General features: G+C 36.7%; 1 protein-coding gene across 1 annotated transcript; it reads left to right on the forward strand.

The window, feature by feature from the left end:
* Nucleotides 1-3,968: 3,968 nt before the first annotated feature.
* LOC120777008 (fork head domain transcription factor slp2-like) lies at nucleotides 3,969-4,682 on the forward strand. The gene has a single exon (XM_040108109.1). The coding sequence runs from the start codon at nucleotides 3,969-3,971 to the stop codon at nucleotides 4,680-4,682; it is 714 nt and encodes a 237-aa protein (XP_039964043.1).
* The last annotated feature ends 21,238 nt before the right edge of the window (nucleotides 4,683-25,920 follow it).

Consider the following 25,920-nt stretch of genomic DNA (forward strand, 5'->3'; position numbering starts at 1 on the left):
ATTTGCCATGGGTGCAGACAGTGCCAGGAGGGCCGCCCTATATATACAGATACAATTCCGAAAAAACGAATATTCCAGAGTTTTTTCTGAGAAAATTTTATAGTAAGTTTATTGATCCAAAACGAATTTGGATTTTTCAGCAGAATCCATGTTTGGAGCGCAATTCGCTAAATTGTGGGACAATTTCCACGTGAAGCATAATTATAACAGTGAGCAGGAAAATGAACATGATGTCTTCTCTTTGAGGAGGCATGTCTTCGATTAAAATACTTTGCTAGGTATTCTCTCTATTGCGGACCGGTTGCCTCTGCTAAGAGGAGGCAGAGCCAAAAGTTTTCCATCGATAAGATTTGTTTACATGTGATGTCGCGCTCTGATGTGGTCAATAGTAATCGATGCAATCTGCATAATTTTTTGACATGCAAATCTAAATATTTTGTGGAGAGCTTCTGTTGGAAACGTGCAGAAAGTTTTTTGCAGTATCGATTCCATTTCACTTTTGTTTCTTTCGAAGGTTTTTTAATGTTATTTGGGCTAATGTTATATTGGCTACGGTTTTAAACGCTTTCCTGTCTTGGGCTACTTTTCTTTTAAATTCCCTAAATTTGTATTATCGTTGTTGTAAAGGAAGTGCTTTAATTCCTGATATTAACTAACACCAGCACCACCAAGACACCACTAAGGCAGTCTACACAGCATTTGCATTTGCTCCAATTTATGCATATCTCGAAGCATATTCTTGCTAAGTTAGTTTCCACTTTCATATTTTCTCAGCAAATACACTCGCCGATCTACTTGCGCCAGTAGAAGATTGCAGAATTTAGCTGGGAAGTGGCTCCACTAAGCGCCGGACTTTTTAAATTGTATATTTACCGGCGCTTATACGTGTGCAAGTTTATTCTATGAGCAGTCTACTTGAAATTAATAACTTCCAGAGCAGCGTAATGCATAAAAGTGTAGCAATAATGGAAGACAGAAAAAAGGGGGGCGTAAAAGGGAATCGAAAACAAACAACAAGCAACAGTTGCCGACAGCCAACTCAGCTATGCAAATTTGCGCAGTTTCTGCAAATAGCTCAGCAGTCGGACACTTGAAGGCACTGTTGAGCAACAAAGGCGAGTGGAATAGTTTATATGCAACAGACAGCAACTGCAACAACAACACCAACAGCAACAACAAGAGCAGCAATAATGGCAGCAACAGCAGCGGCGGCACCAACAGCTGTTGTTTCAATGCGCTTACAATGGGTATGCATATGAAAGTTCCAAGCGCACTAGTACATACACACACACACCAACAAATAAAACATGAAAAAGTGTTAACTTCGGTTGCAGTGAAGCTATAATACCCTGCAAAAGTGCATTTTTTAAGTCATAGAAGGCTATAAAAAATATTTATCTTGATTATGAGCAGTCAGTGGTCCAATAAGAATATTTTTTTCGAAGATTATTGCGTTGCCGTGGATAATAATCTGTGCCAAATTTCTTGAAGAAACCTCGTTAACTCAAAAAATTTTCCCTACAAGGACTAGAGTTTGATCGGTCAATTTGTATGGCAGCTATAAGTTTTAGCTCTCCGATATTGGCGTTTTCAACAAATAAGCAGCTTCTTAGTGAGAAAAGAACGTGTTCAAAATTTCATACCGACATCTCATACGATATATGTATAGTATATACTCGTTGATATATAGACATGGCTAAATCAGATATTTTGTGTGTGACAAACATCGTGGTAAACTAAATATGTCCTGTTCAGGGTATAAAAACACACAATAAATACACACACATACATACGAGTAAAGCATTGCCAACAACTCGCAAGCAATATCGCGTTGCACACAATTCGATCATTGTGCAACTGCCTGCAATAAAAAAATGCACTTATTCGAGTGCTGTAGGGGGAGCAAATGTGGTGTGCAACATTGTCGGCGTTTTATTCAAAACTTCACTCGCCTGCGCTTCGATTGAATATTGCCGGAGTTTGCTGTAGTTAAATGTTTACACGCCTTTGTATATGTGTGTATGTCTTTTTATGTATGTGTGTGATTGTGTGAGTGTATTTGGAAAATCATTGACTACTCGCAAAGTTTAGTAGTCCGCACTTTCATATGGTCATTCACCGCAAGGTATCTGCTTACAAACAGCTCAAAATGCATATGCCTTTGTTGCTTTATCGAAAACTTTTCCAATCAATGCGAGCGAAATATGCAGAAAGAGCTAAAAGAGTAAAAAAATAATTGCGCTTTTTTATTATTATGCCACTAACATGCTTCCTACTACAAGAAATATGATTTACCTACATGTAATTAATATGTTTTGACACGATGTATTGCAGTTTCTTTTTTGACGCGACGCTATCGACGCGACATCGGAAAAAGTTTCTGTATCATTTCGTGGTCATCGACAAAATACGGATCTACTATTATCAGAGGCCAAGAAAAGAGCAGAATTATAACAGAGTTTTACTATAACTAACTTACTAATTGAAAAATGGTTCTATTAAGCAACAAAAAAGTGATCTTCCTCCAACACAACACTTTGGATGACAACAGTCACCATAGTTAAATTGTTGGAATGGATGAACCTTTTGTGGATTCTCTGGTATTATTGTGGCAGCTTTTGCCGCTGGACTGGCTGCTGTAAAAGATGAAATTATTGCTCTTGTAGTGCCTGCACTGATATTGCGTCCTGGACACTTCCCTGCTTTTTCAGGTGTGTTAAAGTAAATCACATTTAGCAAATCACTAAGCGCATAGTATTATTACTGGGATCAATGGATTTTGAGCTTCATTTGCTTTCCTTTCTGGACTAAACTTTCAGTAGTTTCGACGTGCGGGGTCTCCAGAGGTCATGGTATCTTGAGAAAATATCCGTTCATACTAAGGGCACTCTTTGCCCTCAAGACTGCTAAAAATTGCCGTGGACACGCTTTACTACACTTAAAGTTTCCACAAATCTGTTCGTATTGAATCGTTCACTGATCTAACACATAGTTGTAGTGTTGGAGCTGGGTTGATAGCACATTTGTTCGCTAAAAAAAAGCGAAGCCATGATACAAAGGTATGTCAAAATCTCCAATGATATTCACAGACAAAGCCGAAAACAGGACCATGATTTCTTTGAAGCTTTTCGTATTCACAATCTGAATGTTTTTGTGCTTTTGTGTAGCAAAAAGTTTAATAAATTAAAATATCAAATATATTTGGTTGCAAAAGTATGCTAGTCAGAAAGGATAAATGTTTTCCAAAGCATTATGTCACCAAAGTCATAACATATAAGTGACATTGTGCCTTTTGTTCTCCGCCACAAGTGTGGGTGAAGACTTGGTAAAAAACAAAAGAGTCCGAAATACATATAAAGACTAAAAAAACCATCCGTTGGCTTTTATATATAAGCTCCTAAAACTTAAACTTAATCCTGCAAATATTAATTTTATCATGTCTGTTTTAAATTATTAAATATATTTAGCCAAAAACTATACATTATAGGCTAACGGTTAATTTTAGTTACCCATCCACTACGGAAATCTAAGCGTCATTGGCCTACCTGTTTGTCATCCACAGCCAACAAAGGAAAGGTTAGTAAGTACTCTGATATCTATTCTAGTGTCGCCCATTTACCTGTGATGACCTTTTTGAACTTTTATATAGTTATTATTTGTAAGGTCTATGTTAGAACTTGTATTTTCTATTGTTTTCCACATCCATTGATTTGCCGATATTAAACTTAAAGACTTTTTGACATTTTTTTAAGTCGGTTATAATCCCTTTTTCCGATCTTGATTTTCTCACCGCACTTTGGCATCAGAGTGACCAAGTCAAACTCTTTCCAACACAGAAAGGCTTTAGAGTATAAAAACGAAACATTTCAAAGCAAAAGTCATCAGTCATCTTTTGGCTTCCACACAGAGTATCACTCGATAACTTAAACTATCTCGTATACACTCAGCACTCTAAACTGTTATACATAATGGCTCATTTAGAATCAAGCTTCTCGATTCGTAATTTGTTAGCGAACAATGACGTTACCAATCCAGCGTTGACACCACCACGATCTGATAAATCCATGTCACCGAACAATTCGATGTCGTCTAACGAAGAGAACTGTGGAAGTCGGCCCAACTATACTTATAGTGCTTTGGTGACCATGGCGATTCGCAGCAGTCCTGAGGGCAAACTTACTTTGAGTGCTATACAGAATTGGATAAGTGAAAACTTCCCGTACTACCGTAAAGATGAGCAGGGCTGGCAGAATCAGATAAGACAGACACTGAGCATGAACTCATGTTTTTGCAAAATTCCTCGAGCTATAAATGATCCTGGACGTGGAAATTATTGGGCTCTTAGTCCACAAGTGGATGCAATTCATGCCCAGCAGCCGGTTGTTGGCAGTAAGGCAGTGCTTGGGGCGATGGTGAATGGTGTACCGCATCCTCAGGTTCCTAATGCGGTGTACTTCCCCACACCGCACGAGGTGCAGGGAGCCCATCAAGCCATGTTGGCTCAGGCGGTACAGGAACAGCATGCCTTGTACCAATATCACCTGCAACAATCGCAATTTCTAGAGCAGCAACTGATAAACCTGCAGCAACAACAGATTCAACAGTACGAGGAAGTCTACCAAAAGTTTATTTTCCACCAACAACAAATCGCTTTTCTAAGTGCTCAGCAAGTACCGGTTTGAGTCGAGTTTTTAGCATTCGCAAAGTGTTGTATATATTTTGTTATTTTGATATATAGTATATAGCTTAAAAAAGGGTTAGATGTAATTATGATTGTAAATAGTGTAATTATTGTTCATTATTTTATAAAATAAATCATAGCTTGTAAAAATTAAGTACGTATTTCATTTGCAATGGTATATATTATAATATTTTTAGCGGAAGATTTCAGAAAGTGTGGAAAGTCCTTTTGTTATATTTCGCCTTCTGTTTTTGTTTTCACTCAAGTTGTCTCTCTGATTCTTTTAAAAATTTTATAATAAATGTAAAAACTAGATTGTAGCAAATTTTAAAGGAAAGTAATGAAGTTATTTTTAAATTTCTACCACGTGTCTGCATAGTCTTTGGTCATTAGAATTTATGGGGTGAGCAGATAAGCCAAAAGAAGTTAATTATTTGTGGAATATATTGGACTTGCGAAATTTTATCGATCTCTTCTGCACGATTTTAGACATAACTGTCCTGCAACTGTATGTTGATGCTACCGACCACCTCTAAGCACAATAGCCGATCATTTTATGTTTAATAAAACCAACTTTTGCAACTTAATTAAGTTTTGTAAAGAGTAAGTTATGCACAGATGCACTTTTCTTGTTGTTACATTAAGAAAGCCATTCGCAAATAAATGCTGTTTTTTCTGTACTTTAACTAGAATTTAAGTTGTTCTTTACAAAGCTTAAGCCAAAGTGTCGAACTTCATATACTTGTAAATCCGGAAATCATTAAACGCTGCTCATACCACGTGGTGTACCAGCGGTGAATTACTGTCTGGGATTTAAAACTTTAAGTTTGATTTTATAAGAGTATTCTGAATGGTTTTTGTTATCTAATATATATATGCAGATTCTGATGTAAGTCCTTTTGTTTAATAAGTATTTAAATTACATTTATAGTCGAATTAAATTGTGAAATTTTGTTTTTTCTAATTACCAGCTAAGTTCAGGATTTTCCAATAAAAGCTGCATGATTTCTTTTTGCAAAACAAGAAATTAATTGTAAAGGAAACTCAAATGTTTTTACATGTGAAGTACAATTGATACAATAAAGTTTTTATATAAAATCATGCAAATGGCCTCCACAAACTCTACTGCATGAACGAGTTCAATGAACCCAATTTTCGAGTACGTTTTCTACTAAATCAAGTCCTAAAATTTGAAGAGATCCTAGTACATCGAGAAAAGAGCGTTCAATATTGACTTCTAAAGCTTGAGGATCAGTTTATTTGTAAAGAAAAATGACTTCAAATGACCTCAAAAGAAATAGTCTAATGGTGTTAAATCACAACTTCTTAATGGCCATTCACAATGTCACAATTTCTTGAAATAATCGAGTCACCAAACTTTTCTCGCAATAATTCGGTTATCTTGTTCTAACTCGATACTATCAAGATCAACGTCTTCCAACTGTGGCCATAAAAAGTTGGTTATCATTGATCTATAGCGCTGTCCATTGACAGTAGCGGTGTCATCAGCTTCATTTCGAAAGAATTACGGATTCCGCCAGACCAAAAACCACACCAAACTGTCAATTTAGGTGAATATATTGGTTGTTCATCAATAATTTGGGGCTTCTTTGCACCAGAATCTACAATTTTGTTTATTTAAAGCACCATTCCGATGAAAGTGAGAAGACGATTTTCCTAAAAAATATCATTATCGGTTTCAAGTTGTTCCAAGACAAATTCGGCAGATTCACACCGTTTAAGATGGTCCAATGGTTTCAGTTTTTGGGTGAGAACATTTTTATACGGATGCAAGCCCAAACCCTTTTTCATCCGCCAGGTTATGGTTGAGAGCTGATCGACAAATTGCGGACTTCAGCAACACTTGCCTGAACGGTAGGAATTTATTCCTACTTCGTGCAGTTTTGTGCTTTACTGGAACTGGATCATTATGTAAACGAAATGTACACTCGAAATTTTCAACAACTCGACGAATAGCAAGCACAGGCGGACGACCAAACAATAGCGAATTCACACGAAAAGTTGCCATTTGAGAATGATTATTTTGATAATTATAGTTAGTGACTTGAAAACGTTGCCTTTCCGTATAGAAACCATACCAACTCATTGCAAAATCCAATACTTATTAAATTTTTCAAGGCTGAAGCTGGAGATAAAATGACAGGGGTGAGAGCTGGGGAAGAGTTAAGAATAATCTTTATTTCGTGGAAGTGTTATAATCACAGCTCTTAATAATACTCTGGGCTGTGCCGCATATATTCATTAGAAGGTGGTTTAGCCCCGCAATTAATATATTCAGAAACATCCAAAGTCTAATATCAGAAATTCGAGAACTATCAGTTAACACTGTTTAAAAGTAGTATAGTGTGTCTTTTGTTTAAATAGTTGTACAAAAAATATGCAATAAACAATTTGTATTATTTCGTATCTGAATGGAAAGGAAGTTTACTCTTTAAATTTGATATCTCGTGTGTTAGCAAAGGAATAAATCAGCTAGCATCTATCATACATTTTCATAGCAGATCTGTCGTGATTACTTAATTCTTTTACATCTGGCATATTCTCCTAGCAGAAACCTTTTCAATTTTAGAGCCGAGAATTTCATCACGCCCTTTCACTTGTGGTTGGGCACAACTGAATACACAATGTGCTCGATTCTAAATTATGCAGTTGGTAGTATTTTGATGTACTAAAGGGGGCAGGAAACACAACATTCAACAAAGGAGTTCCCCTAAATTTTGCAATCGGAAACAAATTTCTGGTGCCGAAGATTGAAATGTGCAGAATATTCAAATGGTCTTTGGGGATAATTGTTTGCCGCGAGCAAGTGTTTTTGATTGGTAAAATATATTCAAACGGGATCGAGAACACGCGATGACGTACCACGTCCAGGATGCGTTAAACGAATAACTGGTGCGATTTGCATAGAACCATTCATTAGACCAGATTGAATCATTCGTTGATACTGATCAGATGGTGGCTGTGTGGAAACAAAAAGAATATAAAGAACCGGGATTTCTGCGACAGGTATACAATCGATTCTGTTTGAAATTAGTGCTACCAAGATATGCGTTATATAAACTATGCTTTCAAACTTCTTTTGTGTTCTATCGACCAACAGCCAAGGTCATTAAAGCGATAATCTCAAAAAATACAACAACGAGAACAGACAAAACCTAACTTAATTTGGAAGCCGACTGTTCAGAGGACTTCCTCCTAACTGTTAGCTTAGTCTTTGAAATATTATTTTTATCACGTCGGTTTTAAACTATTGAACTGATTTAGCCAACAACGTAGCATTAAGTACTATGCATTACTGGATAACCGCTTAAATCAGTTACCTTCAACTTATCCGATAAGCTCAAATGCCGCTGACCAACCACAACGGAAATCTAAGTGTCATTCGCCTACCTGTTTCTCATTTACGTCAAGGTAAAGGTTAGGTACGATGATATATATTTTGGCCCGGAATCACTCATTGTATTCAGCATCCATTGTTCTGGCGACACTAAACTTTAAGACGTAAGGCTTTTTGACTTTCTTTTAAGTCGGTTATAATCCCTTCTCCTGACCTTGATTTCCTCACCGCACTTGAGTTTGACCAAGTCAAACTCTTTTCAACAGAGAAATGCTTTAGAGTATAAAAACCAAAAATGTCAAAGCAAAAGTTATCAGTCATTTTGTGGCTTCCACACAGAACATCACAAGCAAATTTAATTTATCTGGTATACTCTGAGCTCTCAACACCGTTATACACAATGGCTTTTGCATCCAGCTTCTCGATTCGTAATTTGTTAGCAAACAATGATGGTACCAATCCAGCGCTGACACCACCACCATCTGATAAATCCATGTCACCGAACAATTCGATGTCGTCTAACGAAGAGAACTGTGGAAGTCGGCCCCACTATACCTATAGTGCTTTGGTGACCATGGCGATTCGCAGCAGTCCTGAGGCCAAACTTACTTTGAGTGCTATACAGAACTGGATAAGTGAAAACTTCCCGTACTACCGTCAAAATGAGCAGGGCAGGCAAAATTAGATAAGACAGACACTGAGCTTGAACTCATGCTTTTGCAAAATTCCACGAGCTATGAATGATCCTGGGCGTGGAAATTATTGGGCTCTTAGTCCACAAGTGGATGCAATTCAAGCCCAGCAGCCGGTTGTTGGCAGTAAGGCAGTGCTTGGGGCGATGGCGAATGGTGTACCGCATCCTCAGGTTCCTAAAGCGGTGTACTTCCCCACACCGCACGAGGTGCAGGGAGCCCATAAAGCCATGTTGGCTCAGGCGGTACAGGAACAGCATGCCTGGTATCAATATCACCTGCAACAATCGCAACTTCTAGAACAGCAACTGATTAACCTGCAGCAACAACAGATTCAACAGTACGAGGAAGTCTATCAAAAGTTTATTTTCCACCAACAACAAATTGCTTTTTTAGCGGCTAAGCAAATATCAGCTTAAGTGGTATACATATGTGCCATCGACCTTTGTTACGCAAGATTTTGTGATATTGTATATTGTTTTCATATATCTTATTTAACAGAAATACGTGTAGTGTACAAAGTAGTTATACTTGTGTAAATATTGTATATATAATGTTATCTATTTTATAAAATAAATCATTTTTTCTATAAAAATTAAATATGTAACACGGAAATTTAATCATATTTAGCTTAGTTCTCCGTGGTTTGATTTTAGTGTTCCAATGCCAAGTGCGGTGAGATCAGAGGTGGGAGATTATAACCGACATAAAAGAAAGTCAAAAAGCCTTACGTCTTACAAGTTTAGTGTCGCCAGAACAATGGATGCTGAAAGCAATAGCAAATATAAGTTCTAACATATACCTTACAAATAATAACTATAGAAAAGTTTAAAAGGACATAGCAGGTAAATGCTGTTCAAAAATATATATCTGAGTGCTAACAATATTTTCTTTGGTCGCTGTGAATAACAAGCAGGTAGGCGAGTTATGCTTAGATTTCCGTAGTGGATAGTCAGAAGCATTTGGGCATGTATTAGGGGTCAACCTAGGTTCTTTTCAATAGTAGTTCAATAGTTTAAAATAATATAATCATAAAATGAATACTTCGAGGACTAAGCCTACACCTGAGAGCTTATATTGGTTGAAAATAGATATTTGAAAAGTACTAGTTGATGTTTTAAAATTTTCATTCTAAAGACAAATTAATTTGAGGTATATGCTAGTTGCATAATTCTGAATGACAAATTTTACTTCATTTAGTGGGTTAAATTTTTAATAACGCTAGAAAGTCCTCTGTGTCGTTGGCTCTCAAATCAAATTAGTTTTTGCCTGTTCAGTTGATTTTTTTTTTGTTAAAATGGCGCTGCAATGACTTTGGTGTCGTTCGATAGAGGACAAAAGGAGTTTGAAGACAAAGTTATTTTAATGCTTATCTTAGCGGAACTAATTTTTGGTAGCATCAATCGTCTACCTGTCGGAGAAGCCATGATATATTCTATGTACACTTTCTGTGTCTTTGGAACTCTTTTGTTTTTTACCTATTCTTTACACACACTTGTGGTGGTTTGCGGGCTTTAAACAAAAGACACTTCGGGTTTTTAAAGCAACCGAAAAGTCGCATCTATGAATATTGTAACCTTGATGATATAAATTTTGGGAACTGCCTTTATCCTTACAGTGACCTTGATTTTATTGAAAACTTCCTGCAAATACCTTTTCTTAGTAGATCTGTCAACTAACTTTGGCTACCGCGCAGAATATCTTTGGAGTCCTACATTTACTTCATATATTTTAATATCTTTACATAGCTGTGCTATACACGGTGGCCCAAATTTTGACACAGCCGCCATCTGATGTATCCATTTCAGCGAATGATACAATCTGGTCTAACGAATGTACGAATGACAGTCATGGCAGCTATTGCCTTAGAGTCTTAGTTCAGAAGTGGGTTAATGGGTGCCCAAAATCCAGTTGCTGTTGACGATAGAACTTTCGTTTACGAACAGCATATCGGAACTTGAATTGTCAAATGCATTTAGAAAGCGCCCGAGCCCCTCAGAAAAATTTATAAATGATCATAGTGGTCAGCAGAGTCGATTAAGTCATGTTCGTCTGTTCATCTATTTTCATATACGGAAACGAGTATTTCAGAGACAAATGTCCAATTACGCACCCTATGTTTCTCCCCAAAAAGGTTATTATTTGAAGTTATTTGAGGGAATCACCGTTATTCATTACCATAACTACCATACAAACTAATAAATAAAAATCAAGTTCTTGTATTCATAACTTTTTGATTTGGCAAACTATGTTTGCGAAATTTTAAATGGAACTTTGTTCTAATAATGCAGCGCAAGAATGTCCAAACATATAACTCAGATCAAATCATACCTTTTACACCTTGTTACGCTGTAAGGAATGAATCTGTGAAGCGTCGTCAGTGCAGCCGAGGTCAACGTAAGTTATTTTTTATAATTTCTTTAAATAATTCATAAATAAAATTTTCGCATTTTTTTTGCAGTTTAGTAAGAAATGAATACCTAATTAATAAAACTGTATAAATGTACAACAACTTTGAATTTTCTGTGTGAAAAAGTTTCGCAATTCCATTCCATTTATAAGCGTGCGCACAACCTGCAAAATATATGATATATTGTATATACAAAGGTCAGAAAGATATATTAAAGCATAAATTGCGCTAATTATGAAGCATCTCTTTTATTTACTTTGCAGCTTGTTGCATTCTTTTCAGAAAAAACTCCAATTACATTACAGCATGCTCCCCTCCACAACCTACAAATGCATTTAACTCGCACCACTCACATATCCACGAACAAGCCAACACATACACACAAGTGTGCGTGAATGCCGTTGCCACAAAATCCTCTTCGAGTTAAGCCAACCTTCGCCTTCAACGGTTTTGCTGTTTCGTCGCTCGCTCGCACGCTTTTCTGCCACATTTGTTGCTGCATTCGTTTTCGCTGTGACCGCAAAACACGCATTCATTTGCATGCATGCGCGCGCGTGTGTGTGTGTGTGCATGTAAACGCGAGCGAGTATTTTCGTAGTAGTTTTTATTTCCCAGCCATATGCTTGCCGTTGTCGCCGCTCAGCATTCACCGTTAACCGCATTCTGCGCTGCCACACACTCCCCGGAATGTGGAGTGCGTTGTCGTGCGCCTGAATGTATGCTTCCACGCGGAAGTCTTTCCACTTCCAAGTGTGCATGCATAAATGAATAAGTTTACTAGTGTTTGTTTTCCCGGTAATGTGCCATTTTTATATGCGAACGCTTTGCTCTCGTTCTTACCCGCCGCCGTGCGTTGTCTTGCCGCGCTGCGTTGCCCTTTTTTGCCGCTTTTGCATGACAACTGCCATTTTAATATGCGCGCCGCTCCATTTTTCAGCCGCCAGTCGGTTTGTTTTCTTTGCTCTCCTTTTCTTTGTATTTGTGCTGCTGTGCATATATGTGTTTATGTGTGTGTGCGTGTTTGTGTTCGCGTTCGTGGCATTTCCTTGACTTGGCTCAACTTACAACAAACAGCGGCTCTGCTTTGCCGCTTTGTACTCGCCCACGCATTTATTTGCGCTCGTATGTGTTGTTGTTTGCTTTTGTTTTTGTGATTGTATTACATGCCGTACACACACATGGCGCACACGGTGACACTCACTTTTAAGTCTATTGACACAATGTTAAATGGCTATAAATTTGTTGTAGCTGTATTCAGGTTTCCTTTAGTGTGCTCCTTTTACATTTCCAGCAACTTTTTTATTATTTTTTTATTGCTTTGTTTTCAATATTTAAATGCCGTTTGTACTGCAAGCGTCAGCGTGTGAAAATTTAAGATTTTTGTTAGGGAAAAGAAGAAAAGCTTAGGTTTAACTGGAAGCTGGGTTGCTGCTTTAAGAATTCGAAACTCGAGATTTTATTTCGTTCGTTATCTCTTCATTCTGCTGAAAACGGGCTCCATGGGGCGGCATTTTCAGTGTGGGGAACAAGAAAAAATCACACAAGGCCACATCTGGTGAACACGGCGGTTGATAGATGGTATTCATTGCGTTTTTGGCTTTAAATTCGATCTCAATTGTGGCTCGATGCGATGGTGCATTATCATCGCGTAAAATCCATGAATTGTCCTTCCACACTTCCGGCCGTTTACGACGGATGTTCTCCCACAAATACCTGAATAAGGCTAAATAAAACTCCTTATTAACCAAATGTCCCTCCAGAACAAATTCATGATGCACCAAGCCTCGAATATCAAAAAACACAATCAGCATTACCTCCATTTTGAGCGGTTTTTGCGTGTTTTTGGTTTATTCCCTCCATTTCCACGATTGCTGATTTGTTTGCATGTCAAACTCATAAGCCCATGAATATGGGATCGGAACTCGCACGCCCAAACATGCCCAAAGAGACATGTTTACGGTACTTTTATGGAAAAAAATTCAGCTTTATCGGGACGAGTCGAGCAAAAATGCGTTTCATACCCAAAATAACCAACAAAGTCGTTAAAACGGACTCGCGGGAGAAGTTGAGACCTCTTGCCATCTCCCTAACACTTGACTGACGATTTTCAATCACCATATCCTTAATTTTTTTAATATTTTCATAAGTTGAAGAGGTCGAAATTCGTCCAAATGGTCGTCAACGATCTCTCGACTATCTTTGAAGCCTTCTTGAGCAAATTCTCTGTTCGATATTTTTATCTATTGTAAAAATCCCTAAGCACTACTGTGGTGTACCGATTTATGCAGCTGCTGTATAAAAACTGGTTGACAGATCACGCTCATATTTGGCATAATTCAAAAGCAATCCTACCGTGCCCGTCGATTCGATCTTTTTAAGACTCACGTCTTTTCGCTGACATTTTTCTTTACAGAATTGCCAAAATTGCATTCCTCTTAAAAACAAGTGATAATCAGAATGGTCAGAAAAACAACTTAAATTAGTATGCGGCCGCGTCGGCTTGAGTTAGGCTTATACCTATAAGTTATGTTTCTGACCATACCAATAATTTTTTAAATATATTAACCAATTGCTACTTCTTAATAAGTGCTCAAGCTTCCGTTGTATAACAAATAATGGTTTCAAGTTGGAACCAAAATGGACTAAAGTCGAAATATTTTTTAATGCGAGCTTTAACTCGACTTGGTATTTTGGATGTAATCCGGTCACAAAAATAATTTTTCACTGTGTACATAGAGGGGCACATTTATTGTCACAGCCTTATAAACGTCATTTTTTGGGATTTTTTTACTACTGTATCGATTGCTTTAAGATTTCCCCGGTACATTTATATATGTTTCAATAATACAAAGTGAAGGTTTTGGAAAAGAAATTATTTTTGAGTTATACGAGGTTTCCGGCGGTGCTAAAAATAGGTCTTCCACTGTTGTAAAAAATTAAAAATACTTCTTATAACTACTAGAAGATATTCTCCGTGCAACCCAAACACGATTCAAAAACAAAATAAAAATTGACCAAATGGAGACATTTAATAAAATGTTGGATATTACCCAATATAATATATTGGACGTTTTTGGCCTCCAAATTTAATTTTTTTATCAGATCTAAAATCCAAGCTGTATGCAGAATTATGAACAGACAGATTAAACTTCACGGTGATGGTCTTCGAGTTACCACTGCAGCCAATTCAAAAATTGTTGCTGGGAGAAAAACGCGCTTAAAAATGGACTAGTGAACTGGATTGAGCTGAACTAGAAATTCTTAGAGATACCGATTTGAAACTTTAGTATTTCATTTTTAAAGGTATAAACTATGTAAATCAATTTTCCAAACTTTAGCAATAGGGTTTTAAGGGTAAAGAAACAGGTAATTCGAGCATCCATGGTTCAATTTCGAACCACGCTTTCTCTAGTGAATAATGCGCGTCTTCATGAGACGCCGCACAGTCCGTACCGAAGACGCTATTACTGCTGTGAAACTGAGTTTCGAAGAAGACCCGAATGAGTCCATCCGCTGTAGTGCGCAACAATTTCAGCTGAGCCCCATACACTTTATGGAAGATTTTGTGACTGGATCTTGGCTTGCGGACTTTCAAAAACTCTGTATTGAGCCGATGATAAACGACCACCAAACGCGACGCACATTTGGTAAATGAGCCCAAAACGAGAGGAACTTCGAACCTGATTTCTTTAGAAAATTTCGATCGGCGATGAGAGTCACTTTTGGTTGAATGGGTGTGTTAATGAACAAAATGATAATCCAAAAGGCATTGTTGGCACAACTTTTCTGGATATAGTGAAACGCAAAGCAGCTTTAGACGCGTTAAAATACTGCACCCTGAATAATTACACGATGCCGCTTGATGAATCCGATTGAATATTTGCATAGCGAGGTCCGCAAGCATCCGGTCAAGAAACATAACGAACTCCTCTCCAAGCAGTTTCCGCTGCGATGTTTTGGCAGAAAGCATCCCTGTAACTGTTTGCTTGAAGAAGTTCTTTGTTCGGTAGCAAAAAGCTTTAGAGTCTCTCCCTCTGAGTAACGTACTTGGAGTCTAACCGCAACCCCTTGCAGAGAAAGAGCTCAAGTTGTCCTAAAAGTATAGATTAACCCTTCCTTCTGACCTTTGTATCAAATTAAATCAGAATAGACCTCGACATACCAAATAAGAAAGTCTCCGCATGACTCTCATCACCTATTTTCACCCTACCATCGAAAGAGGGGTAGACTCCGTCGAAAAAACAAGTTTTCAACAACAAAACCACTTTATCTCCTCTAAAAGTCACTGTTTGGAATGATGCATGGACAAAGGGAATCATTTGGTCCATTATGTTACAATCAATGGAGAATGCTATAGATCCATTACTAATAGCCATTTCATGCCTGAATTGGAGGATGTTGATCTTGGGATCCAACAATACGGCGCAACATGCCATCCAGCCAATGAAACAATAAATTTTTTTAAGGAAATTTTTGGTGTGCGCATAATTTTCCGTCATGGGACTGGGTTTTGATCTCCAATATCGCGTAATTTAACACTACTTAACCGTTTTTTCTCGGGATATTTGAATTAGGTTGTTACCGCAGATAAGCCCTTGATGATTGCCGCTTTGGAAGAGAATAAAAAAACACCCTTTATAAGTAAAGTTTAACATCAATATATTACCAAAAATATTATTAAGAGTTTTATAAACAAATTGTGTGGAAACTTTTGTATATTGTGTGATGTTTTCAGATAGGTGGCAACTCTTTTCAAATAAATAAATATAAACTGATTCAGTTGGCAAATATATTTTTTTAAATAGTTGGTAACTTTATTCAACTCAAAATATTTTCTGCTTGGTATTTCTATTGTTTTCCTCCATTATCTTCACACAAAGAAAATTTAAAAAATCGAGTTCATCTTAAAACCATACAATTCCATGATGCGAAAAAATTTCCTCATATTTCATATTCTCTTAGTAAAAATGTTGCCTCGTAAAACAAGTTGCCTGCCGCCTGTGGAAATTTCCACACCAACTCCAATCTGAGATTAATAAACGATTCACGTGCAAAATAATTTTTCCACGAGACTTGCTAAAACGCACGCTGCAGATAAGCATATCAAAACTGCATATATTTTTATATACTTATATGTATATATGTATATGTGCATACATATCATATCCATATGTGAATGTGTGCACGGTAGAGCGAGCTCGCGAGCATTTGAATCACTTCCTTTTTAACGCAGCGAAACTACGTGTTACTAAGCCAACACATATGCATATGTGTGTGTAGAAGCACGCTGCAAGACATCCATCATAAATACGAACATATGTACATATATGAATATGTGTATGTATATCATATAAGGTTAATGCTACTTAGAATATTACTGCTGTTGGCAGCTGAAGACTGCAACGTGCCGGAGGCATTTTCTACGTGTGCGAATTGCGCGATATTGCGCTGCCGAAACAGCGTTGTCCGCGCTTGTGTACGTTTGAGTAGAAGACTCGCGAGTTAAGACAGAAGCTTTAAGAATTATGAGGAAGAGTTTTCTTATAAACATTATTCATTATAGCGTAAGTCGAGGTTTTTGGATCTCGCTATTGATCTAAGCAAATCCAACGAAAAATAACTTTCACGAAATTGTCTGAGCAGAATATCATGACAGTAGTATAAATCTAATCTATGTAGCTTTATCGTGTACTAAATAAATTGTGGGTCTAACATCTTGAAAATCCTTCGGTAAGGTCAAATCCGTTCCATACTCCCAAACTCTCATCAGGTTTCTTAATACCATCTTTGTTCGATGCAATCTAAATGATGTAAAACAAAAATAAATTCAGATTTAAACATTTATAACAAACAAACTTGAATTCGTATTCTTGTGCAGCCTTCTTCATAAGCTTCATCATCTTAGCGCCAATCTGACAGATCCACATTCTGTGAAATTATTTTTTTCATACTTAAAACAGTCCTAGGTTGGCTATTATGTATTAATTTCTTTTTCATTGAGTTCTCAAAAATCAGGTTAAGGTAATAAATGAAAAAATTATCTTTTCTGTGCTGTCAATGACGATAAGAAACCGGGCTTAAAAATCGTCGAGTTGTCGTTAAAGAGATAACTAAGAATCTTTACATCTCTTACGGATCGCCAATATATTCATGGTAATGTTTTCAATATGAAGCATGTTAAAGTTGGACTCGTGCCAAAAGACGTGAATATTTTGCGAAAATGACGTCGAGCAAAGATCGTAAAAGAAATGCTTAGCATTTCTATATTCTACGACGAGGGTTTCATATGCCTCTTGAAGTCTATAATAAAGATTTTTCAATTTTTTCGAATCCTGGTCAGATTTGATCATATCCTAATATTAAGGTGAAAGACTTTCCCTCTCGTTATATCGTACTCTCTGTTCCAGATTTTTAAATACTACTGTTAATTCTTCGTATTTTGGGCACTGAAGGAGACAGCTGAGTTCAGACAAGTTAAATATAGACTTTTCGGTATAGAAAATTAAAATTAAAATAATTACTAATTTCTGTTTCTTTGGAGGTGTTCAAAATTTAGAAATGCTGATTTTTTAGACTTAAATAAATTTTAAGGCATAAAAGTAAGCTTAGCTCTCTTAAACAAATATCTTTTCTCAAGAAACTATTGCATAAAAAATTCTTAAAGCCTTCTCATATTATTTAAATTGACACCTTCACTCATCTACTTTGCCTGGCGCACCCTTTCAATATCTCAAATATCTTAATTTAAGCTTTGCGCCCTCATTTAATATTCCTGCGCTCACCCGCAGCCAACTTAACTTCAGCCGTCGCATCGTTTATGTTTTTTATTTTATCTGTCTTTGTATCTAGTGTGTTTCTTTGCTTGTTGTTTATCGCCGTGCGTTTGCCAGCTCGTCGAAATGCAACTCAAGTACATCGCCGCTCCATCAAAATTACAAAGGCAACAAAAACAGCGAGCATCGCACGCGTTCTGCATTAATTAATTTCGCATATCCCTTTCGGCTTCGTACTCGTACAAATTTCACTTCAACTCTGCTGCCCCCCACTCTTTGCTCTTTCTGCCAGTCATTTGCGTGTTGGTCGTGTGTTGTTGTTGGCGGCTGTAAGCGTCTTCGCTACAATAAACATAATTTCCGTACTAAATTAGAGATTTTTACTTACGCTCCATTTTCGTTGGAACAAATATTTGCCGCCAACAATTCCGACTATGTGCGAGCATGTGTGTTTTGATCCATATACATACATATGTAGATACTACATAGAGAATGCCTGGCTGGAAAAGGTGGGAAAAATTCATCCAAATGAAAATTATGGAAGGTGAGCAAATTAGAGTGTATGTGTATATGTATGGAGACAAAGATTTTTCCGCTCTTCTTTTAAGCAACGGTTCTTAAGTGGTTTATTAAAACACTCGTATAACTTATATGAGAATATTGAGATAGGGGAAACATACATGGGTATTACATAAGTTACATACCTATATATTTTGAGGGTTTATCAGACTGGATACTCTTATTGTCGTGAGTTCAGTTTCCATACCTTTAACGAACTTGTAAAAGTAGTTCAAAATATAGCTTTTCATGTTTCTCTAATAAACATTTGTATTTTTATTGCCTTCGTTATAATTAGAAAACTGTAGTATTTATTAACTTGATTTTGATCTACAATCCAGTTAAAATATCGTCAACGTTTATTTTGCATATTGCCTGAGGAGCACTTATAGTATACTAGGATGGCTCTAAGACCATATTACATAGTTCACCATTTGCTTTTGTTGTCAATGATATTGAGGCCTTTACAGAATGCGTTACTGTCGGGAAGGGCTAGAATAAGCGTCGATTTATATTTGCGTTGGACATATGAACATAGAAATCGTAAAGTTTTTTTAATACCAAGAACCTTAAAAAACTATCGCTCTTATACTTTTCAATTTTTCTGCACAAAATTAGAAATCTGAACTAACTTTATTGTAGCTAAGTTACCACATGATAAATATTTACCTCGATTAAGACAGTTTTCACGTATTTTAATATAGTTCTTTGGTATCACCTTCAAAATAAGATTCAATTCAATTTCATCTAATTCAATTTACATAGACTTGTCATATGCTCTGGTTGGTATAGATGATGCTTTTGATTAATTTAGACTCCTCAACTATTTTGTTAAGCATCGCTTTTGCGACGAGTTACCCCAAACATTAACCAAAAATCCGCCATCTCTGTAATTCCACTACGATGATTTTCGGAAGCAGTATAATTGACTTTTTCGATATTATCGTCATTGAAAGAGGTGATCGCCGACTCGCATAAGTCAAGTTTTTGATGGCTGCACGACCTTCAATGAATGCCTTGCGCCACTCAAATAGGTTCTTATGTCCGTGACAAAGTAGACTCCCTAAAATTTTGCTGGCAACACAAAATTCCAAGCAAACTTCTTGTTCCTTTTTAGATTCTTTAAAGGGTTACTTTTTCAAAAATTTTTACTCATATAAAAAATTAAATATTTTATTGATCGTGACAAATATACCCTATTAGGAAAGAAGTTCTGAAATTGTTCGAAAAAAATATTTTAAACTTCCGACGCAATTTTCGGTTACCCATTGGAAAAAAATGCGCCCGCGTTTACAGGATCATCTAAAGGTAAAAGTACGCGTTTTAGTTAAATCCTTAGTTTAGAAATTGGACGAAGGAAAAAAACTGAAAATTAGAATTTTGGCAGAATTTTTTTACAAAAAAATTAAAATTTGGCAACATTTTTTTCAAATAGTTGCAATCGAAAAAAATCCTTTCTTAAAAATCTTTTCAAAATTCTTTTATAAAGATCGGTTGAGTAGTTCTCGACTTCAAAAACACAGTTTCGATCAAAACGCGTTTAAAGACGACGCACTTAGCCTAACTAGCCTCGAGCGCATAAGTTTTCAAGGCTGTATCTCTGAAACTCTTAGCCGGATCAACTTGAAAATTGAGGGCAATATTATAGAGCTGTTTTAAAATTTATTAACACAATAAATAAATTGGTTTATTTAAGCCCGTAAACCCATATAACCCCTTAATGTAAATATCGCCAGAAAAACTAGAAAACAATTTCCATTTCACCTAACGTGATGTACCAAAAAACTTTAGGCAAAAGCATTGTGGAAAACAAATTTACAGTTCGAGCCTACTCTCTAGAATTTCTAAGTTTATTCAGCTTGTCTATTAGAGCCAGTTCCTATGACAATAAATGTTCGAATCGTTTTAGAGTGTTGTTCAAACATTTTGATACTTCAACTTCGAAATAATATCAAAAGTTAACTGCTTGGAGCAACATTCAAAAAAAAACGACAGTCAATAATCATCTTCATGCTTACACAATTTGCTTAATATTTTTAAGAATTTAGATTTAAGTTTTCTTTAACTAATAGTAATAGATTTTAGTACATTTACTTTAAATCTTGCTACCTGTTCCCAGAAAAAGCCTTTAATAAAAAAAAATCAAGGTCAAAGCTATATTCTAAACCACCAAAAATGGATTTTAGCCAACAACTTTATACCTGTTCTCACTATCTGCAGTACAGACTGCGGCTATACACAATGATACGTGATAGAAGTCGCAGAACCGCAGACAAAGGATTGATTTAAGGTCTCAAAAGAAGTATATTGCTGTGGCCAAATTTTGGTCTTCAACTTCTATTGTTCTTGAAGCTATACTTTATTTCATACCTGGGATAGCTTGTAGGATAAATAACAATAAACTTTTCGTGTCTTTTTAAAAGTCAATCCGGTTGAATTGACCTTGCCGGCATTGTGTTAAAATGAGGTTCATTTACCTGCTGCTAGTGCTAGCTTCAGCAGTCATAATCCTATCGCATGACCTTGATTTTAGGATCATACTTTGACAATCTTTTGTAAAATTTTGTCTTTATTTGCAACACAGAAGTGTCCTTTTGACATATTCATTTTTAAAGAGTCATAGAACTCGGACAAACTCTGAATCAAGAGTGGGTATTTCCCTAAGCCGCACGAGATGCGGGTAGCCCAATAATACAACCAAGTAATTGTTTTTATTTTGGTGAAAAAAACTAAAACAAGAGTTTGCTGCGCCGAAGCTATATATCCTGATTTTGATCAAAAAACTTGAATGACAGCTTTACGGTTTTTTTCTGTTCCAATGCCTTGAGTAATACAATATGGAAAATGTCGGGAACATACTTTGTAAAATAACAAGTATTCCTTAGAAGGTTTTGAGTTAGATTGGCTAGTTTGTTTGACAGCTATATGCTATAGAGATCCAATATCGGCGGTTGAAACAGATGAGCAACTTCTTGCGGAGAAAAGGGCTAATAGACTCCACTTTTCACACTGATCAGTTGTCTCCATAAGTTTTTCCAACTTAACGCGGTTGAACAACTCACCAGATTCGATAAAGAAATTTAGTCTTCTTTTCCTTCTTTAAGATGGGTATTTCAGGAACCGCGAATGTTATTACCATTATATAATTATATTATAGCGATCTCAACCATGTTACAGCTGGATATTGGCAGAGAAAGCGCTTTAATATCTCATTACCTATTAGCGCATGCTTTGTATTCTGCCTTGTTTATGAAATCCTCGATTCGTCGTCAGCAGCTTTCTTATATTCAGCGCTACGAATCGTATCTTGAACCCAATTCAACCTCAATTATTTGTAACTGAAAAAAAAACATAAACGCTCCAACTATTTATTTTATGTTATAATCTTCTCGGTTATGGGATCTCTAACTGAACACGAAATTCAAGGGAGTTCGGTATGAAAGTTGTAAGGTCTAAGTAAATAAATTATTATATTCAAATCTTTAGAAAGAGTTATATCGTTTTCTCATATCTTGGCCATTCAGACTATTCGTTATTTAAGCGTAAAAGTTATTTGTAAATTTCAAGCTGCGTCAGAAATCTTGAAACTGAGTTGCTACTTTAGCTCCACAAACTTCCATTATATTTATGTTTACGTATAATGTTCGAAACAAAAACATTTTTATACTCTCCGCCATGTTCTACAAGCATTACCAGGCCACAAAGTGAATACACCATTACTTTTGATTAAGCATATAAAAGCAAAAACTGTGATAATTACTTTGTGAAGTGCTACTCATTACTACCAAAGCAAGGCTACTGCTGCGCTCCGTTTGTTGTTGCTGCGTTTTTGGCTTTTTTCTGCGCTGTTATGTATAATACAGTTATATTTTTATACTCGTACATACATATGCGTCTTATCTTCTGCAATATGCAAATGTTGTTTATCCTTTGTGCTTATTTGTATACCAAGCATATACATACATACATATGCATATTGTATATATTACATCAGGAGTGTGTGTGCGCTGGAATCCTTTCTGTCGCTTGTTTTGTCACTTTGGCATAGCACAGCACGCTGGACGACAGCATAATTTCGTTTTGCGTCCAGCACTTATGCCATTAACACAAGAAACTTCATCTGCTGCACGTAATTGCCGCAGCTAGAGCAAATACGCAGGGATCTATATACGTACATATGTATATATATGTCAGTATGTGTTTACATAAGTATATATTTATTTGTATTATGACTCAGTAGCGGTACGCCAAGAAGAAGAGGTTAAATGTCTCTTACAATTTCGTCCACGAATTCAAGTCGCCTTTTAATATACATATTCAGGATTCTCTACGGATAGATTTGCAGGTTAGATTCAATTGTTGGACCGACCCTCTGTTTGAAAGCATACTCAGTTCCTAACCTTTAAAATTTTTAAAGTTCCTTAGTTTACATATTATTATGTGGCTTGGAAAAATGTGTCACTTTCAAGTTATGTTAGGTTATGAGGTCTATCCTTACAAGGATCTCGCTTGAACAGCTTATGACTGGTTCATTGTATTACTTAAAACATAAAACGATGACCAGAGTTTGATATGAGCACGCACGTCGGCTTTGCAGTTGCCACCAACACAAGTCTGATCACGAAGTAGCGTTCTAAGTACTTCTAATGAGGCCGGACACTCCCTGACTGGCTTTTAACGATGTCATTGCAGTCGTATATCTCCAGTGCTACCAAACACATTGCATCTCATTATATAGCGTTGGAAAAGTGAGAATTCAAACTTCATTTAACCAAAAAAAAAAAAAATTCGGGGAATTTGAAAAAGTTACAGCTGCTCAAAAATGAGTGAAAATAATGAAGAAATTCACTATATTTTGAAATGTTTATAGAAAAATTCTTTGCCACGCAAGCCACCAATGAAATATGTAAAGTTTTCGGAGATGATGCTGTATCAGTGTGTGTAGCACAACAATGATTCGCTCTCAACCGTTCTGGAAATTTCGATGTGAAAGATGCATCTCGCTCTGGTCGAGCTATCATTGAAAAAGTCGATGAAATTGTGGAAAAGATTGACCAGGACCTGACGGTCCTCGCTTTAGAACTTAACATTCATCATCAAACCGTTTGGAACCATTTAAAAAAGGCTGACTTCAAAAAAAGTTCGATGTTTGGGTACCATATGAATTGTCTGTAAAAATTTAATGGACCGAATTAACATCTGCGATTCTTTGCTGAAACGAAATGAAATCGAACCATTTCTAAATCGAATGGTAACAGAAGATCAAATACGACAATAATGTGTAAAAAAGATTATGGTCGTGAAGCGTGATGAAGCTCAACAAATGGTCGCAAAACCGAGGCGTCAATCCTGGTTATGGTGAGTGTTTGGTGAGATTGGAAAGGAATCATTCATGAACTGCGCCAGCCTGGTCGAACGATTGATTCTACATTTTATTGTCAACAACCGATGAGTTTGAAGCAAGCAATCGAAAAAAACATCCACAACTAATCAACAGAACGTTACACACATATCTTTGATGAGCACTTTGGGGTGCCTTTAAACCCCCTGTAATAAACTTGTACCGCCGCCAGCGTATTTCTACAAACAAAATTGCTTGCAGAGGGATCAGACACAAACGTTGCAGGAACATCCTTTGAGATCCTTTCTTTTATGTGCTTTACGCGTTGACACCTCACTTTTTCTGCACAACACTGCAACCCAACCCGACGACCGGCAATTGTGGTTGACTATTTCATGTTGTTGCGCATGTTGATGGGGTGTTGCTGACTTGTTGTAGTAGTGCTAAGTGTTGTTGTTGTTATGCTGTTTCTTTTTTGTGTGCTGGGCAATTTTAGTGGTAGTCGGGGCACAACATCGGGCTTGAGACTACAAAGTTTGTTATATTCCGTGGAGCGTCACCGGTTTGCTTGCATCATTTGCATGTAAATGACACTGTTGATCCGGTGACTGTTGCAACACAACACCACAACAGCGTAATGCCAACGGTATATGTGCGCAAAACGGCGACAAGTAAGAGAACTTGCAACTATGGTGCGTACTTTGTAGGTTTATAGTACCAGCTGTAAGGCCAACACGCACACTCACTTACATATGTATGTATGTGTGCAATTTGTCGCACGCGTAATTGTTGTTTTCTTTGTGTGCAATTTAGTTTTTGCTTTTGTTTTTTGTTTGCACTCTTGTCGTCACATTGCCAAATATTGACTTGAATGTGCCCCGAAAAAAACACGAACAATGCCAAAAGAAGAGCCCGAACATCGTGCGACTACAGTTAAAACGGTGCTCGCGTCCAAGCGTTGGTACCGAGCGCTGCTCTGCATTTGCATAGACGAAAGTTGTTGGTGTTGCTTTTTTGGCAACTTCCTCGGTGTGTTACGCCCCACAATTGTGGGGAATCGGTTACCAGGTTTGGGCGTTCCTCAAGTGAAGTTGCTACATTTCTTGTGGCACTTCGTGCATACCTCCGTCGTGCTCTGCACTAATTGAGTTGTAACGGCGGTCACGAAAATATTTTTATTTACATTTTCCTTGCTTTTTTCAAGAATCGCGGAAATGGTGAGACCAAATCAAAGTATGAATGCATGAAATCTTATTTAAGCCAAATAACTGGCGACTCAGCAGACTTAGTGTCGCATGAAAGCTGGGCTTTAAGCGGTAACTTTAAGCAGATTAACTTATTAGAATTTATTTATTCTTTCTTCTATGAAAAGTAAATGAAATGCAATCCAGAAATTTTATGGCTTAAGAATATCCCCTATATAATATGGAGTAGTCGAAAAAGTCTTTTCGTATTTTGTCAATAGATGTCGTTGCAGTCGTATATCTCCAGTGCTACCAATCACATTATGTCACACCATATGGTGTTAGAAAGGTGAGATTTCAAGCCTGATTTAACCAAAAATAAAAAAAAATTAAATTCGGGGAAGTTGAAAAAAAGTTACAGCTGTTTAAAAATGAGTGAAAATAATGAAGAAATTCGCTATATTTTGAAATTTTTATATAAAAAAGGGACGCATGCCACGCAAGCCACCAATAAAATTTGTGAAGTTTACAGATATGATACTGTTTCAGTTCGTGGAGCACGACAATGGTTCGCTCGCTTCCATTCTGGAAATTTCGAAATTTCGATTTACACTGGTGAAAGTTTTACGCTGATAGAATAATGTCTCTAGCGATAAAATATTTGTTTATTTATTTATTGGCATATATTTCAAAAAAATAAGTTAAAGTTTGATTATAAATACGAAAAGACTTTTTCGACTACCAAGTATTTATAGCTTTTTTTTAGATGGTTTGTACTCCGAATATATTCGTGTATAGCTGATGCGCATGAAGTGCTCTATAAGTTTTGTAAAAGTAATAAGAAGTAATAACACTTTGTCAAACATATGTGTTCACTTTGACAACTGGTTTAACAACTATCCCTCTAGGAAATTCTATAGAAA

Source organism: Bactrocera tryoni, chromosome 5 (assembly GCF_016617805.1).
Source record: "Bactrocera tryoni isolate S06 chromosome 5, CSIRO_BtryS06_freeze2, whole genome shotgun sequence".
Taxonomy (NCBI): Eukaryota; Metazoa; Arthropoda; class Insecta; order Diptera; family Tephritidae; genus Bactrocera; species Bactrocera tryoni.

Excerpts from the sequence above, each read along its gene's own strand:
- LOC120777008 (XM_040108109.1), top strand. The coding sequence starts at position 3,969 with ATGGCTCATTTAGAATCAAGCTTCTCGATTCGTAATTTGTTAGCGAAC.